A 13,919-nucleotide genomic window follows, 5' to 3' on the forward strand; every position below is an offset into this window, starting at 1 on the left:
CACACAGCGTCTTGTACATCTTAATTATAATTTTGTGGCTAGTCAGAATTTTATTTCTGTTTTGAAAAGACTATTATAATGGCCAGGTCCCAGTGGATTGATCACGCCTGTAATCCTAGTTTCTCAGGAGGCTGAGACTTGAGGATTGCATTTGCAAAGCCAGCCTGCCTACCTCCAGTTAACCAGTAAAACATCAAAACTGGAGATGTGGCTCAGTGGTAGAGTACTAGCCATGAGTGGAAAAGCTAGTAGTCCCTAAGTTCAATCTCCAGTACTGGCGCCCAAGTGCCCCCTCACACACACATGCAGATCAGTATAATGATTTTGTGAAAAATGTATTTAGGAGCAAGGAGAAAGGACATACTTGGAGGTGTATACTTTAGCACTTGGTGGTAATATCATTTACTGACAAGGATTGTGGGGGTGGGGGGATGAGACAAATGGAGGAGGAGGGGGTAATGTTAGACAGGAAGCATGCTACCTTACTTATGGAACTGTAACTCCTCTGTATATCATCCTGACAAAAAAAAATTTCAAAAAAAATAGGATTGGACTTGAGGGAAAAGTCAAGAATGCTGATTTGAAATTCATGTCTAAGACTGTTAGACATGTAAATAGAGCTGCCAGTTTGGAATTTCAGAGTGCGTACCTCAAGAGAGAAGTCGGAGCTGGAGATGGGACCTCTAGAGTTTATAGAGATAGCACCAGAAATTCCTAGATTTGTATGAATTTTATGGAAGAAGACAGCCAAGACGGTCGAAACTCTAGAGGGTGACCCAGAGTGAGCCCTGGGGCTCCGGCATGTAGAGGTTAGTTTGAAGACAGTGACCAGCAAATACGTGTTAAAAAGGCATTTAGGAATAGAAATGGAAAATTCCCTCATCCACAGCGCCTCGCACATAATCATCCTTTAGCAAATGTTACTTTCCATATCTTTCTCATTCTAATTAACATTATATATGATCTTTGCTAAAGTTATAATCTGATCTTGTTTATTTGCCAGCTATAAGTGCCTGTTCTGTGCCAGTCCTATCCCTGAGTTAGGCATATGAGCCTTTAAGAATGTCTTAGTGTATTTAGGGAGACCAACACAAAGCAGTAACTAAGTGCCATAAAAGAAATACACATGGAGTGCTTAGTGTTAGTAATGGAGGAAACAGAGGCTCTAGTTATCCGATTCTGCATGGTCATTTGTTCCCACAGCCAAAGAAAATAATGTTTTATTTTCTTGCAGGAACTAGTTTCAGAAGGACCAGTCCCCTGGGTTTCCAAAAACAGTGTCACATTCGTGGCTGAGCAGGTCTCCCATCATCCACCCAGTAAGCTCCCAGTTCCTCTACAACGTCCACTAATCAAACCATTCTGTATGAAGGATCATTAAGAGCTCCTCAGCTCCTCAGTTGTATGATTAGCTACGTGATCCCTGTTATCTTAACTAGAAATTTGATTGATTCCTCTTACCTGTTCTTTGCATAAATTTTAAAGACTCTTTTACCATCTCTGTATAAAAAGAAGGGATTTGGGTAACCACTGTTAAATGCTTCTAAACTCATTTTACACATAGTGCCATAGAATCTGTAGCAACTTTGAGCTAGTTTGTATAATCGGTGTGTAGTTGTTTTGCACAATATATCCTGGACACATACTCTGAGCATCTTTTTATTCGATATGGTATGAAGACTGGAGGTATTGAATAGGCCTACATCGAGGTGGCACATGGGTAACCTTACCAGGAGAAGAGATGACCCTTCAGATTTTAAACTCAGATTGGCTGCCACCTCATGTTTCAGGGTAGGTCTGGTCCATTTGGTTCTGAATGCTTGCTTTCAGTGGGGAAAAGGTACAGAAGGCAAGTACACACCTCATGACTTAACTTGAAGCTGTTCTTTTAGGGGGTAGATGGTTTTCCTATAGAGTCAGTTTTGTGCTGTTGTTTTAGCTTACATTAGTTATACAGAGAGGAATTTGATACATTTCCACAAGTTTACAATATGCCCTTTGAGCCAGTTTCTTTTGGTCATGTAACTATAGATCTCTAATGCATTACTGAAAAAACATTTTCTATTCAGTTTCAGCTTTTTATGCCGAGTGTTTCAACAAGAAGATACAATTCAATGCTCATATCTGGACTAAATCAAAATTCCTAGGGATGTCTATTGGGGTACACAACATAGGGCAAGGTAAGCCTATGGACATTAGGTTGATTATGTTTTTTGTTGTTGGCCCCTGAGGCTTTACCTCAGGACCTGGATGCTGTTCCCAAATTGTTTAGCTCAAGGCTAGTGTTCTACCACTTTGAGCCACAGTGCCACTTCTAGTTTTCTGGTGGTTAATTAGAGATGAGAGAATCAGATTTTCCTGCCTGGGCTGGCTTTGAATTGCAATCCTCAGATCTCAGCTTCCTGAGTAACTAGGATTACAGGCATGAGCCACCAATGCCCCGCTTAATTATAATGTTAATATGTGCTGGACACTTGGAAGGAAAATGGCCCCAGAAAGCCAAACTGGATGCCATGGTTTGTGCTTAAGCATGTGTATTAGGTGAGGTGAGGTGGGGTACAAACCAGGTCATCCCTAAAATGAATGGAATACCCATCAACCAGAACCTTATGGCCAATTGATACCAGAGATTCTGCTTCTTCTCTCCTCAGGTTGTGTCTCATGCCTAGACTATGACGAACATTACATTCTCACATTCCCCAACGGTTATGGAAGGCAAGTAGACCCTACTGTTCCATACATCATGCTCTTCTCCTTCTTCCTGTCAGCCTTACCCAAGCATTTTTGATTTTGCAGGTCTATCCTTACGGTGCCCTGGGTGGAATTGGGAGGAGAATGCAGTATTAATTGTTCCAAAACAGGCTATAGTGCAAATATCGTTTTCCATACTAAACCTTTCTATGGAGGAAAGAAGCACAGAATTACTGCTGAGATTTTGTAGGTATTTCTTTTTCTACCTCGGTGCTCTTCCATTTTTCTGAAATACTTTTTTTTTCCCTTAAACTTGTCAAAAACTGACCATTTTGATAGTCTTATCTTTGTAAACGTGTTTACAAACGTGTTATATGTCAGTCTATTCCTAAAATCCTGTATTAAAAGAAGACCTAAACGATCAGAGGCCAAGGATGGGAACCTAATTATCAGTGGAAAACTAGGTTTTCCCTAGGTTGCCTATGTCACATAGACCACGTATCATCTCCCAAGTCTTCACAGTGCTTCCCATGCCTTCGCTGGGTAAAAAGAGGAACCATCACAAGTAGCAGGCATTTATTTGGCTTGGTTCCAGGAAAGATAGCTGTGTTAATAGGTGATTGATGGGTTCCCAGCCAACCTGAAAGAACAGTCTGCAGTGTTGGGACACCGGTTTTTCTCTTCCCAAAAGGCCTTGTTGGGAACTATATCTAAGATGGGAGATGCATGACGGGTTAATGGGCTTTCTAAGGGAATTTAACTGGAGTAACAAAATCAGCATCCACAAATCTTGAGTAGGATGGAGTGGGTCTTGAACATAAAAATGGAGTTTACTAAGAAACAGTATAAAATAGAAATAAGAAAAAAGGTTTGCAGTAGGAAAATATGGGCAGAGCTTAGTGAGCAGCCTAGTTCACATGGTGACAGCCACTCCCTAAACATCAGTTGATGGACATAGGATATTCAGAAAAGATATTATGAATGGGCTTGCTCCTCAGAACTCGAGAGATGGTAACTAATGGCTACAGGAACTGCTAGCTCAGCAGAATTTTCTACACCCTCAGTTGGTAAGTTCAGAGCCCCTGGTAGAGTACTTAAAATTTGAGGTTTGAGCAATCAGATAAAGTACTACTTTACATGGGTCACACTCAATCTTTTTCAATTCTGGATCCCTTTATTAAGAACCACCCAAGAGGGCTAGGAAGGTGGTTCAGTGGTAGAGTGCTTGCCTTGCATGCATGAGGCCCTGGGTTCAATTCCTCAGCACCACATAAGTGAAAAAGCCAGAAGTGGCACTGTAGCTCGAGTGGTAGAGTGCTAGCCTTGAGCTGAAGAGCTGAGGGACAGCGCCCAGGCCCAGAGTTTAAACCCCATGACCGACCAAAAAAAGAAAACCATCCCCCAAGATTTTTATGTTGGTTTAGGGAATCTACAGCTCATTAGCATTCTGTTCAGAGCTCTCCTTCTCACAGTAGACCTGGCAAATCCAGTTCCATTGTGCTGCTTTCACTAAAGGCTTCATAGTCATTCTGTGTTCTACTCTTCGTAGATAGCTACACTGGCCACACTATTGGGCAGAATAATTTTCACTTTGATACTAACACAAAATGTTTCCTTTCCCTGTCTAGTTCTCCAAATGACAAGAAGTCTTTTTGCTCAATAGAAGGGGAATGGAATGGTGTAATGTATGCAAAGTATGCATCAGGGGTAAGAACCTATGTTTTGTCACATTTTAAACTACAATGAATTGTCCCTTATTTTTGCTTTCCTCATATGGAACCACTTTCCTTTCCCTATCTTCTAATAGTGCAGTTAATAGTATGATCTTTTTTCTCTCAAAACAGAACAATGTATGTAAAAAAATAGCTGACACTTAGTAGCCACTCAAATGTTGTATATAAAAGTGTGATTTTTGTCAAACCAAGGGCTAAAACTAATTTGCATGTTGTTCATATGCATTGTTTTAAGTTACTGACTGCCTCTCAGTAGGGATAAATAAGTAATAGTCCTGCTATCAAGAAACTTTTATTCTGTATAACACCTATGAAGTGATCTCATTAAGTCAGAAAGAAAGGGGATCTGAGTAATAGAACTGATGAACTAGACTTTGGAAAGAACTTGCAAAATATAAAAAAAAAATCTTCAGACAGGCTGCTTAATTTGGATTTGTTGCGAGGGGTCTAGCTCCCTAAGGAATTATATCCCTAGCATGTTGGAATGCCAGACCTGTGGACCTTCGGCACAACTGCATTTTAGGTTTAAGACTACATATGAAACTACGGCCTTAAGATACTTGGGATTTATCTGTCAAAGTCTTCTGGAAGGATTGACTTTCCTCCAATAATTTTGAATAAGAGACTTGTCTACTTTTGCTTTCTAGGAAAACATGGTCTTTGTAGATACCAAGAAGTTGCCTATAATCAAAAAGAAAGTAAGGAAGTTGGAAGATCAGAATGAATATGAATCGCGCTGGTAAGGAAACATAACCGGAACAGTCACCTAGTGCTTACCCAGTGTCTAAGCATAGCTTAATACAGACTAAGCTCAAATGGTTGAATTCCTTTGTTAGGACCAAACACTTTGTAGCTTTGTAACCATTAAAGTTTGCTTCCTGTGTTGCAGTAGGAATAGTCTCGAAAGAAAGCCACATCTTATACCCATAAGCCTTTCCAGCTAGCCTTTTGGCCCTGTTAAAAATCACATTTTAAATGTTTTTTTCTGAAATAAAATTTAGCCCCTATGATCTAGCCTTGAGTTCTAGAGAGGTTAGCTGACCCGCCAAAGCTGCATAGGAGAGCCAGAAGTAGACTCCCACATCTCAGCTGCATGTCCTTTCCCCTCTGTTGTCCTTATCCTATGTCTCTGTTCCCTTGCTCCCTTACTCCCTTTGGTAACTAGCAGAGGACTCTTCTGGGCTTTTTTTTTCCCCCCACTAGCTTTTTTCTTCTTCCTACAGCACTTAAAAGCCATTCGATTTTTAGTTATGTTATATTCAGACATAGCTGTAGGCATTCATTCTCAAGAGTGCCAGCTTCTCTTGATCTCTCTTCTTTAGCCTTTGGAAGGATGTCACTTTCAACTTAAAAATTAGAGACATTGATGCAGCAACTGAAGCAAAGCACAGACTTGAAGAAAGACAAAGAGCAGAAGCCCGAGAAAGAAAGGAGAAGGAAATTCAATGGGAGACAAGGGTAAGCTTCTACCTCTCCTGTTATTCCCCCCTGAACACTGATGTATACAGTGAACGCTGAAGAAGTCAAGTATCAACCACTATTTATGAATGTGTTGTTCTCTGGTCCCTACCTGAAATTCAACCATTGACATGAAAGAATACATATGTGTAAGTACAAAGGAAATGTAACAAAATTTTCTGTCTCTCTTCCAGTTATTCCACGAAGATGGAGAATGCTGGGTTTATGATGAACCATTACTGAAACGTCTTGGTGCTGCAAAGCATTAGGTTTGGGAAACACAGAGCTTGCACCTGATGACCAGGGTAGTAGGCATAAATAACTAAGCAACAATCTTCCTTTGGGAGAACCTATCACTCCCTTCTTATTGCAGTGGTTCCTATCTCAGGGATACTGGACTTTCCAGCGCAGATGAACAATTAAAACAGGAAAAGCCTCCCATTTTTTTTTCCTCTGTGGCAGTTAAAATTTTGACTAAAGTCTTGAGCAAAACTATAGGTTTTGAAACAAATCCCATGCTTTTGAAAGCATTTATGAACCCAAGTCTCTCACTCTGCACTCTAGTTCCAATGTTAGACATACAACCTGTTTCCTAGGTCATATAATCTTGGGTTCTATACATATACATATATATATATACACACATATATATATATACACACACACATATTCACACGTATATAAATCTGTTGACAGTTTTTTCATAAACCATCTCTGGTTCCTCTGAATTTAGATAATTAGCGCAATGTATGAAAATCAAGTGTTAGGAAATTTCATGATTTCTCCTATAACGACTTTTATTTTGGAAATGAACTATTAAATTGTATCTAAACCTGGATTACAATTTAATTATACTCAATGCTTCTTTAAGGCTTCATAAAGTAATTTTTCCAACCTTTTTAAAAAAATGTGTGCTGCTTTTATTATCTTTTGTTAAACTTGGAAGCCAATTATTTGGCAACCCTGACTACAGGAGATAACTTTCCTTATATTCTGACTTAAGCTATTATCATACTGTTCCTCCCAGTAATATTTTTTTGCCTTCTAGGACTTAGGAGTATATCTACCCACAGTAAAATGAAACAAAAAGAATGCCACAGGCAGCAGATGGCTCATTCTGGAGGGAAATACAGAACTATCTTTATTTAAAAATAATTTAAAAAAACAACAGGCACCTAGCACGTAGGTACTTGAACAAATGGTTACATAAAGAAACTCTCCTGAGGACAGCTTTGCAATCTCAAATGTCTGATCACACTTGGCCCACCCAGTAATTTCTCTGCCAGGTTACCTGCCAGTTCCTGCAGTAACCCTGGATTTATTAGTATTCGTAAATCAAATTCTGGAATACCAGTGCGAAATCCAGTGAAAGCCCTAAGGCCGTAGTAGTGTACAACTCCATAAAATACAAACAAATCTTTAAATACACATTGCTTCAGGCCAACGAGACTGCAGTTTATTGGACTATTTTATGGTAGGGGAGAAGGTTGAGTGTTGCTGTAAAAGCCCTGATATCAGTAATGGGGATGGTAGAGTCTGCCAACAGAGGAGAGGGTGGCAGGTAGGCCAGCTGCATCCCTTCACAAGAAGAGTTGGGATCCTCACCAGAAGAGCTACCATCCTCTTCCAGTTCATACTTTCCATATCCAACAACCTGAAAGAGGAAAAGGCTCAAGGTGAGAAGTATACCATCAGATTGGGGCAAAGACAACCTAAACTCAAATAAATGACAAGACTGGAAAGAACTCACATGAACGCTGAGCATTTTACTTCCTGATCCTCTATGAGCCTTGAACCAGTTGACTAAGTCTAATTTTGAGAATGACTTCAGTGCTTCAATCTTAGAGGAAGGGAAGACAGAAAAAAATTTTTAAAAAATAACTCCCAATCGCTTGGCATCTGAGCAACTTTAATTCTTCTCCATCTCATCTTGCCCCTAGCCTCCCAGAGAAAGATAAAGATGAGCCTCTACAACAACACCTTTCTATTTTGTAGCAAGTAAGCAATACCGTAAAGGAAGCCAAATACCATATCCTGAGCCAGAAACCCAAGTGTTACCTCATTTTACATTGTATACTTTAGATGAATTTTATCTTGCTTCATTAAGAAAATTGGGAGTTCTGGCTTGAACAAGCCTTTTCTTTTTAATAACCTCTCAATATCCTTTGATTATTAAAGACACAAAAGTCCTGTTATCTCTAGCAGAACCCTCTTCCTCCTCCACAAAACCTTATAGTCAACCTCAATAAAAAGCAAATAGATGGAGGAGTACATGTTGTTAAGGTTTCATATGTTGCTCATACAGAGGCAAATAAGCAAATAAACCAGGTCAGCATAAATGTCCTGGGTTTCTCTTCCACACAATACTAGTTTGCACATTAAATAAGGCTCTATGAAGTTCATCAGGGCTGTCTTGCTCTAAAAATCATACCTCATGGGCAAGGCGGTCAAAAAGATACTGCTGTGTCACTACTTCATTCCAGTTCCTGTCTACCTCTTCCCCAAGGTGAGTGTCCTCGCACTCTTTGAGCTTGATCAGAGCTGTAACCTGTTCCCACCAAAGAGATACATATTCAAACATCATGTTGGCACCAATTCCCCCAGAACAAACCTGACTTGTAATAAACCTGTCTGCCATGGGGATAAGGGAGAAGGCTAATGGGTCATGTCAGATTGTATGGGCTACAAAGCTCAAAAACTGGCCAGCACGTAAGGACTGTGAAGACTGGTTTTGCTCTCTTAAAGGCTTATGAAGACCAGACTGGTACTGTCACCTGGGTATTGAATGCCTCTTCAGTGAGGTTCTCAATCTTCTCCTCAAAGCTGGAAAGAAACTCTTCTATTTTCTTATCAACAACTTCAGAGCTGAAACAAATGAAAAGTTACCAGAGACTTGATTTCAGGCAGAACTCAAAGGTAGGGTGAGGTAGGACTAAGGTGTATTCTTAAGAAAAAAGCTGAAATGTCTCCCAAAGCCATATAACTGTACCCTAAACCAGAGAGAAAAGAGAATGGGGGAAAACCTCCCTCTCCCAAAACCTGCAGCCCAATTTCCTAGTACCCTCATACTGAACTGGGCCTGGCCATTTCAAAACTAAAAACTATCAAAGCCTTACACCTCAGTTCTAACCTGAATGGCAAGTCAGGCATCTTCACCTTTCTTGGCAAACCCTCCAGAAGGACTTGATCTAAATACTGCGAGACCTTCATCAGTACTAGATCAAGCCATCTCCTCTCCCATGCCCCTGCACTGCTTGGTCAGAATCTCCTCTCCCATGCCCCTGCACTGCTTGGTCAGAATCTCCTAAGAGTTAGTAAGAAGGTACTTCTAGCTCCCCACCTTGGTCCAGAAAGAGCAGTATGGACCTGCCCACTCCTTTACTTACTTGTATTTCGTTGCCTGGGTCCCCACAGTGACAGAGAATCCTAAAATCCCAGATGTATTCCTACAGGTTGGGTAGACATGATACCTACAGCCAGAGTGAAAAGTCACATGAGCTCATGTGGACACCTTGTCCTGTCCTCCAAGGTATAAGATATGAAGAGGGAAGCCTTCCACATATCCTTAACTGGATGGATCTGGAGGGTTAAAGAGGCAGCTACTTCTTCTTCAGGTCAAAGTGTCCACTCCAGTGCTGAATAGGGAACCACAAACTAGCTTTCCCATGCTTATCCTGAAACCTGAACAAACTGAAAGCCTGACCATAATCCAAAACGCAAATTTTAGAAATTCTGACAATGGTAACTTGAAAGGCTGCTTAGTCAGGATATCTCATCAACTTTAGCCTGCAAAGCCAGGACTACACTCTGAAGAGTTCAGTGTCAGCACTTACCCAAGAGTCTGCTTGGTTCGGAGGAAGTCAAAGCAAGGTTCTTCCATATGCATCTGTAATTCAATATATTACTCAGCCCAATCTGAAGCAGAGAAACCTCTATTTCTTGCCCCTGAGACATTCATATAATACCTCCAGAGTCCAGCATCCCTTATTGCCTTTTGCCTAAATGGATGCAGTCACTTAAAAAAATGACCACGATTACCTTAATGATCATCTCTTACTCCAATCAAAGATCACCGACCACCCCAACCCCAAGGCAGAAACTCTGGGCCTCACAGTGGGTCAGAGGTTCCTGAACACACTGACTGCACACGTACTTACCACGAGCAGCTCCATAAGAGTATATTCGCGTAGACTCCTGGGACCTGACTGAAAGGAGAAAGAGACCAGATCAACTGAATATTAATGGCTCACAGGCTTTTAATAATCTAGCTATCCTTGACAGTAATTGTTGAACAATTTTATCTGTCTTCTCATTAACCTGCAGGTCTGAGAACAGGAATCATGTTCTATTACCTGTATTCCCAGCACTAACATGGAAGTACACATAAACACACAAGTGAATTCAATAATATTTAACCTGCCAAGTCCTGCCTGGAGGATCCAGGAAACCTACAGGACACATTGTAGACTCAAGTACTTGTAGTGCAAAGCCCTAAAGAGTACAACAGGGTATGTTTTGAGATCATGAAGCATTATCTAGAGTATTCCTCAAATGAAGAAACAACAGGAGCTTCTGAAGTCATCCATACTCAGAGAAACAGCAGTTGATCAGAAAAATACCCAAGAGGCAGATCAAAAGACTCACTGACTCATTAAGATGATGTAGGGTAAGGTTCACACTAACAGGGATGGCCATGTCATAAGGCAGTAAATTTACTTAGAAAACCAGCTAAAAAATAACAAGAAAAGACTCAGGCCCAGAAAGGAACAACAAGTTCACAAGGCCATGTCTCGCAACATTCAAAACAGGGATCTTCACAAAGCCTGACAGGGAAGCGGCTTCTTTATGCAGAGAACCTTGGACTACAGTGGCAAGTCAGGGGACCAGGGTGGAAAGGCGATTCAGAGATCCTCATAATTCTAGAAGTAAGAGGGGCTAGTCACAGCCTAAAGCAGGCTATGATGAGCAACTGGAACTGCTGAAAGGTATTTATTCAAAGCTCTCCCCTCCCCCACTCCAGAATGGCAAAGAAAGAATCTAAAAACAGAACACATCTGAAAATGGAATACATTTCCAAGACTTTGAACCTTAGGTTTGTCGTCTGTGAAACAAGTAATAAATCCTTCCAGATAAACCTGTATGGCTCTTGTAGTCATTGTCTGGTTGTACTTTTCTTTCCAAACTGTTCTTTTAGCTACTCAGGAAGCTGAAGGTCATGATTTAAAGCCAGCCAGGGCAAAAAAGTCCATGAGACTCTTCTCTTCAACTCACTAGCAAAAAGCCAGAAGTGGAGGTGTGTCGAGCAAAAAGGCCAAGTGAGAGAAAGTATTAGGCTCTGAGTTCAAGCCCCAGTATACCAAGCACAACATAACAATTACAGTAATAATGATGATGGTTCGCTGATTGATGAACCAACACCTCATTGTAGTCAAAAAAGATTCTATTTTACTGATAAGCAATTTTTAAATGTGGATGCTTGAAGAGGACAGATGGCCCCAAACAACAATGTATAGGTTTGGGGGCTGGGAAGGTGGCTCAGTGGTAGAGTGCTTGCCTCACATGCATGAGGCCCTGGGTTCGATTCCTCAGTACCACATAAGCAGAAAAGGTTGGAAGTGGCGCTGTGGCTCAAGTGGTAGAGCGCTAGCCTTGAGCTGAAGAGCTGAGGGACAGCGCCCAGGCCCAGAGTTCAGGCACAATGACCGACCCCCCCCCCCCCCCCCCGAAAAAAACACAAAAAACTGTATAGGTTAACAACAAAAGGGCAATTAAGGTTAACTTATTCTTAGGGACTTTGGACCTCTTCCCACACGTGAGTGCTGTAAAGGTATTTAGCCATGAGGATGGCTGAACAATGGGGCCAACTGACCTGGTAGTACACAGTGACTTCAGAGTTGGCATCACCTTTATTCAGAGCTCTCACTTTGCATAAGTGGTGGCCACTAGGCAGTTCTACCACCTGGAATTGCACGGGCATCTCCTGTTCCAGGGGCCTGAAGTTCAGCTTGCTGCAAAACAAGTTACATGGGTCAGTGAAGTACTTTTTTATCCTCTTAACCCAATCCAAAAACTAGGAAGAAGCAGACAGGCCCGGTCTCTTCTCAACTGCATTGTTTACCTCAGCCTCAAAAAAAAAAAAAAAAAAAAGGCAGAAAGAAAATGAACTTTTTTAACTTCTTTGAAATGTGAATTTAATAACTCAGCTGTGGCTCAATGCCATTTTTCTTTTTCTTTTTTTTTTTGGGTCCGGTCGTGGGGCCTGAACTCTGGGCCTGGGCGCTGTCCCTCAGCTCTTCAGCTCAAGGCTAGCACTCTACCACTTGAGCCACAGCGCCACTTCTGGCTTTTTTCTTTTTGCTTATGTGGTGCTGAGGAATCAAACCCAGGGCCTCAGGCATGCAAGGCAAGCGCTCTACCACTGAACCACCTTCCCAGCCCTCAATGCCATTTTTCTTCTAAGACCATATAACCCTCAAAAAGAACTACTTACTCAACAACATATTTCAGGAAATCCATAGATTCCTATGAGACAAGAAGAAAATAATAAATCAGTCCCTCTTGACATTAATTTTACCTGGAAAATTGGTATTACCAATTTTCTAATTTCTTGGAGTAGGTATCCATGATGGTATTAGAAAGCAGATTCAGTTTGTCACCTAAAAGCTGGACAAGTCATTCGCTGATCAGGGTAATCACTCATGATTCAACTCCTACTGTATCTATCAAATAGTGACTCATACTGCTCCCCTTCTCGGGGACTGCTCTGCACTAGTTACTTGTACACTGAAACATTTTTCCCTTGGAATCAAATTTATGTGCTCAGTGTCAGTTTATCTAGCTATGCCACAACATCTGTGGTGACTGTGACCATAGTTTAAAAACTTGGGACCACTGACACAGAGCCTGGACAGAATAATCCAGTAAGAGCCGGGCGCTGGTGGCTCACGCCTGTAATCCTAGCTACTCAGGAGGCTGAGATCTGAGGATCTCGGTTCAAAGCCAGCCCGGGCAGGAGAGACCGTGAGACTCCTATCTCCAATAAACCACCAGAAAACCGGAAGTGGCGCTGTAGCTCAAGTGCTCGCCTTGAGCTGAAGAGCTGAGGGACAGCGCCCAGGCCCAGAGTTCAAGCCCCACAAAAAAAAAAAAAAAAATCCAGTAAGGAAAGCACTCATACTAAGTGACTACATCTTCATCCTCTGTCAAGATTTCCGTTATCTATAAAGTGAGGGACAAGGGAAGGGGTGAGCTCATCTCTGAAGTGGTTTTTCCAGGAACAATTCATAGTACTAAGTCCTTCTGGTCCACAAAAGCCCCTTACCTGGTATTTGCACTGCTCAGGAAAAAGGCAAGCTTTCCCTACCCTTCTAGCAATGAAAGTAATTTGTGTGAGCAGAACAGAAACCAAGGAACAGATATCAAATATAATTTCAAGAGTGGCCATTTAGATATACCATCAAAGGACCAGACCTGAAAAACTAGAAGGCTGTGGGAGAAGACAATCAACTGCCAAACATCTTAAAGGAGAAAGAGTCCCAAATGTATGCTCTGGCCTGGGGAAGGCCTCACTCAGAAGGCCCCAAAGACTCACAATTTGTTGTATATCAAAACAAAGTCCTCAGATGCTCTTAATCCTGTTGTTCCTGCACCTCCACCAACCTCCCAGCTCTGTAGAAATGTGAGCAGTATCACAGACTCCTCCTTTCTCACTGCCATACCCGTTACTGAGTACTGATTACCTCATATCTTTAAACAATTGTTTTTGACTGACTTGGCTAACTTCAGGTTTCATCATTTTTCATATAACCAATATCTTACACATTTTTTAAACTATATAGTTCAGCTTTGTGAAACACATTCCAGAATCTTCTCATCTTGTAAAGCCAACATTCTATACTCACTAAACAACTCCTGTTTCTCCTTTCTCACATCCACTACCAACCCATGAAAACCAACATTCTAGTTTATTTCTGTGCCTCTACATACCTCATATAAATCTAGTCATTTCATTTGTAATTTACTTGGACAAAGTTTGAC

General features: G+C 41.3%; 2 protein-coding genes across 6 annotated transcripts in view; one reads left to right on the forward strand and one right to left on the reverse strand.

The window, feature by feature from the left end:
* Osbpl9 (oxysterol binding protein like 9) overlaps positions 1-6,731 on the forward strand; it is a 122,310-nt gene extending 115,579 nt beyond the window's left edge. For all 5 annotated transcript variants that reach the window (XM_042678419.1, XM_042678425.1, XM_042678432.1 and 2 more), the window contains 8 exons: positions 1,235-1,319; positions 2,070-2,180; positions 2,652-2,715; positions 2,797-2,937; positions 4,320-4,398; positions 5,072-5,163; positions 5,747-5,882; positions 6,077-6,731. In XM_042678419.1, the coding sequence (XP_042534353.1) occupies positions 1,235-1,319; positions 2,070-2,180; positions 2,652-2,715; positions 2,797-2,937; positions 4,320-4,398; positions 5,072-5,163; positions 5,747-5,882; positions 6,077-6,151 (783 nt within the window). In that variant the 3' untranslated portion in view covers positions 6,152-6,731. The remainder of the gene's footprint in view (positions 1-1,234; positions 1,320-2,069; positions 2,181-2,651; positions 2,716-2,796; positions 2,938-4,319; positions 4,399-5,071; positions 5,164-5,746; positions 5,883-6,076) is intronic.
* A 585-nt stretch (positions 6,732-7,316) lies between these two features.
* Positions 7,317-13,919, reverse strand: part of Nrdc (nardilysin convertase) — a 64,330-nt gene continuing 57,727 nt past the window's right edge. Inside the window, exons 25-33 of the mRNA XM_042678403.1 lie at positions 12,373-12,404; positions 11,752-11,890; positions 10,040-10,087; positions 9,716-9,768; positions 9,269-9,352; positions 8,657-8,747; positions 8,314-8,430; positions 7,633-7,722; positions 7,317-7,536 (exon numbers count right to left, since the gene is read on the reverse strand). Of these exons, the coding sequence (XP_042534337.1) occupies positions 7,339-7,536; positions 7,633-7,722; positions 8,314-8,430; positions 8,657-8,747; positions 9,269-9,352; positions 9,716-9,768; positions 10,040-10,087; positions 11,752-11,890; positions 12,373-12,404 (852 nt within the window). The 3' untranslated portion in view covers positions 7,317-7,338. The remainder of the gene's footprint in view (positions 7,537-7,632; positions 7,723-8,313; positions 8,431-8,656; positions 8,748-9,268; positions 9,353-9,715; positions 9,769-10,039; positions 10,088-11,751; positions 11,891-12,372; positions 12,405-13,919) is intronic.

Source organism: Dipodomys spectabilis, unplaced genomic scaffold (genome assembly GCF_019054845.1).
Source record: "Dipodomys spectabilis isolate Male_0828 unplaced genomic scaffold, ASM1905484v1 ptg000002l, whole genome shotgun sequence".
In the NCBI taxonomy this organism is placed as follows: domain Eukaryota; kingdom Metazoa; phylum Chordata; class Mammalia; order Rodentia; family Heteromyidae; genus Dipodomys; species Dipodomys spectabilis.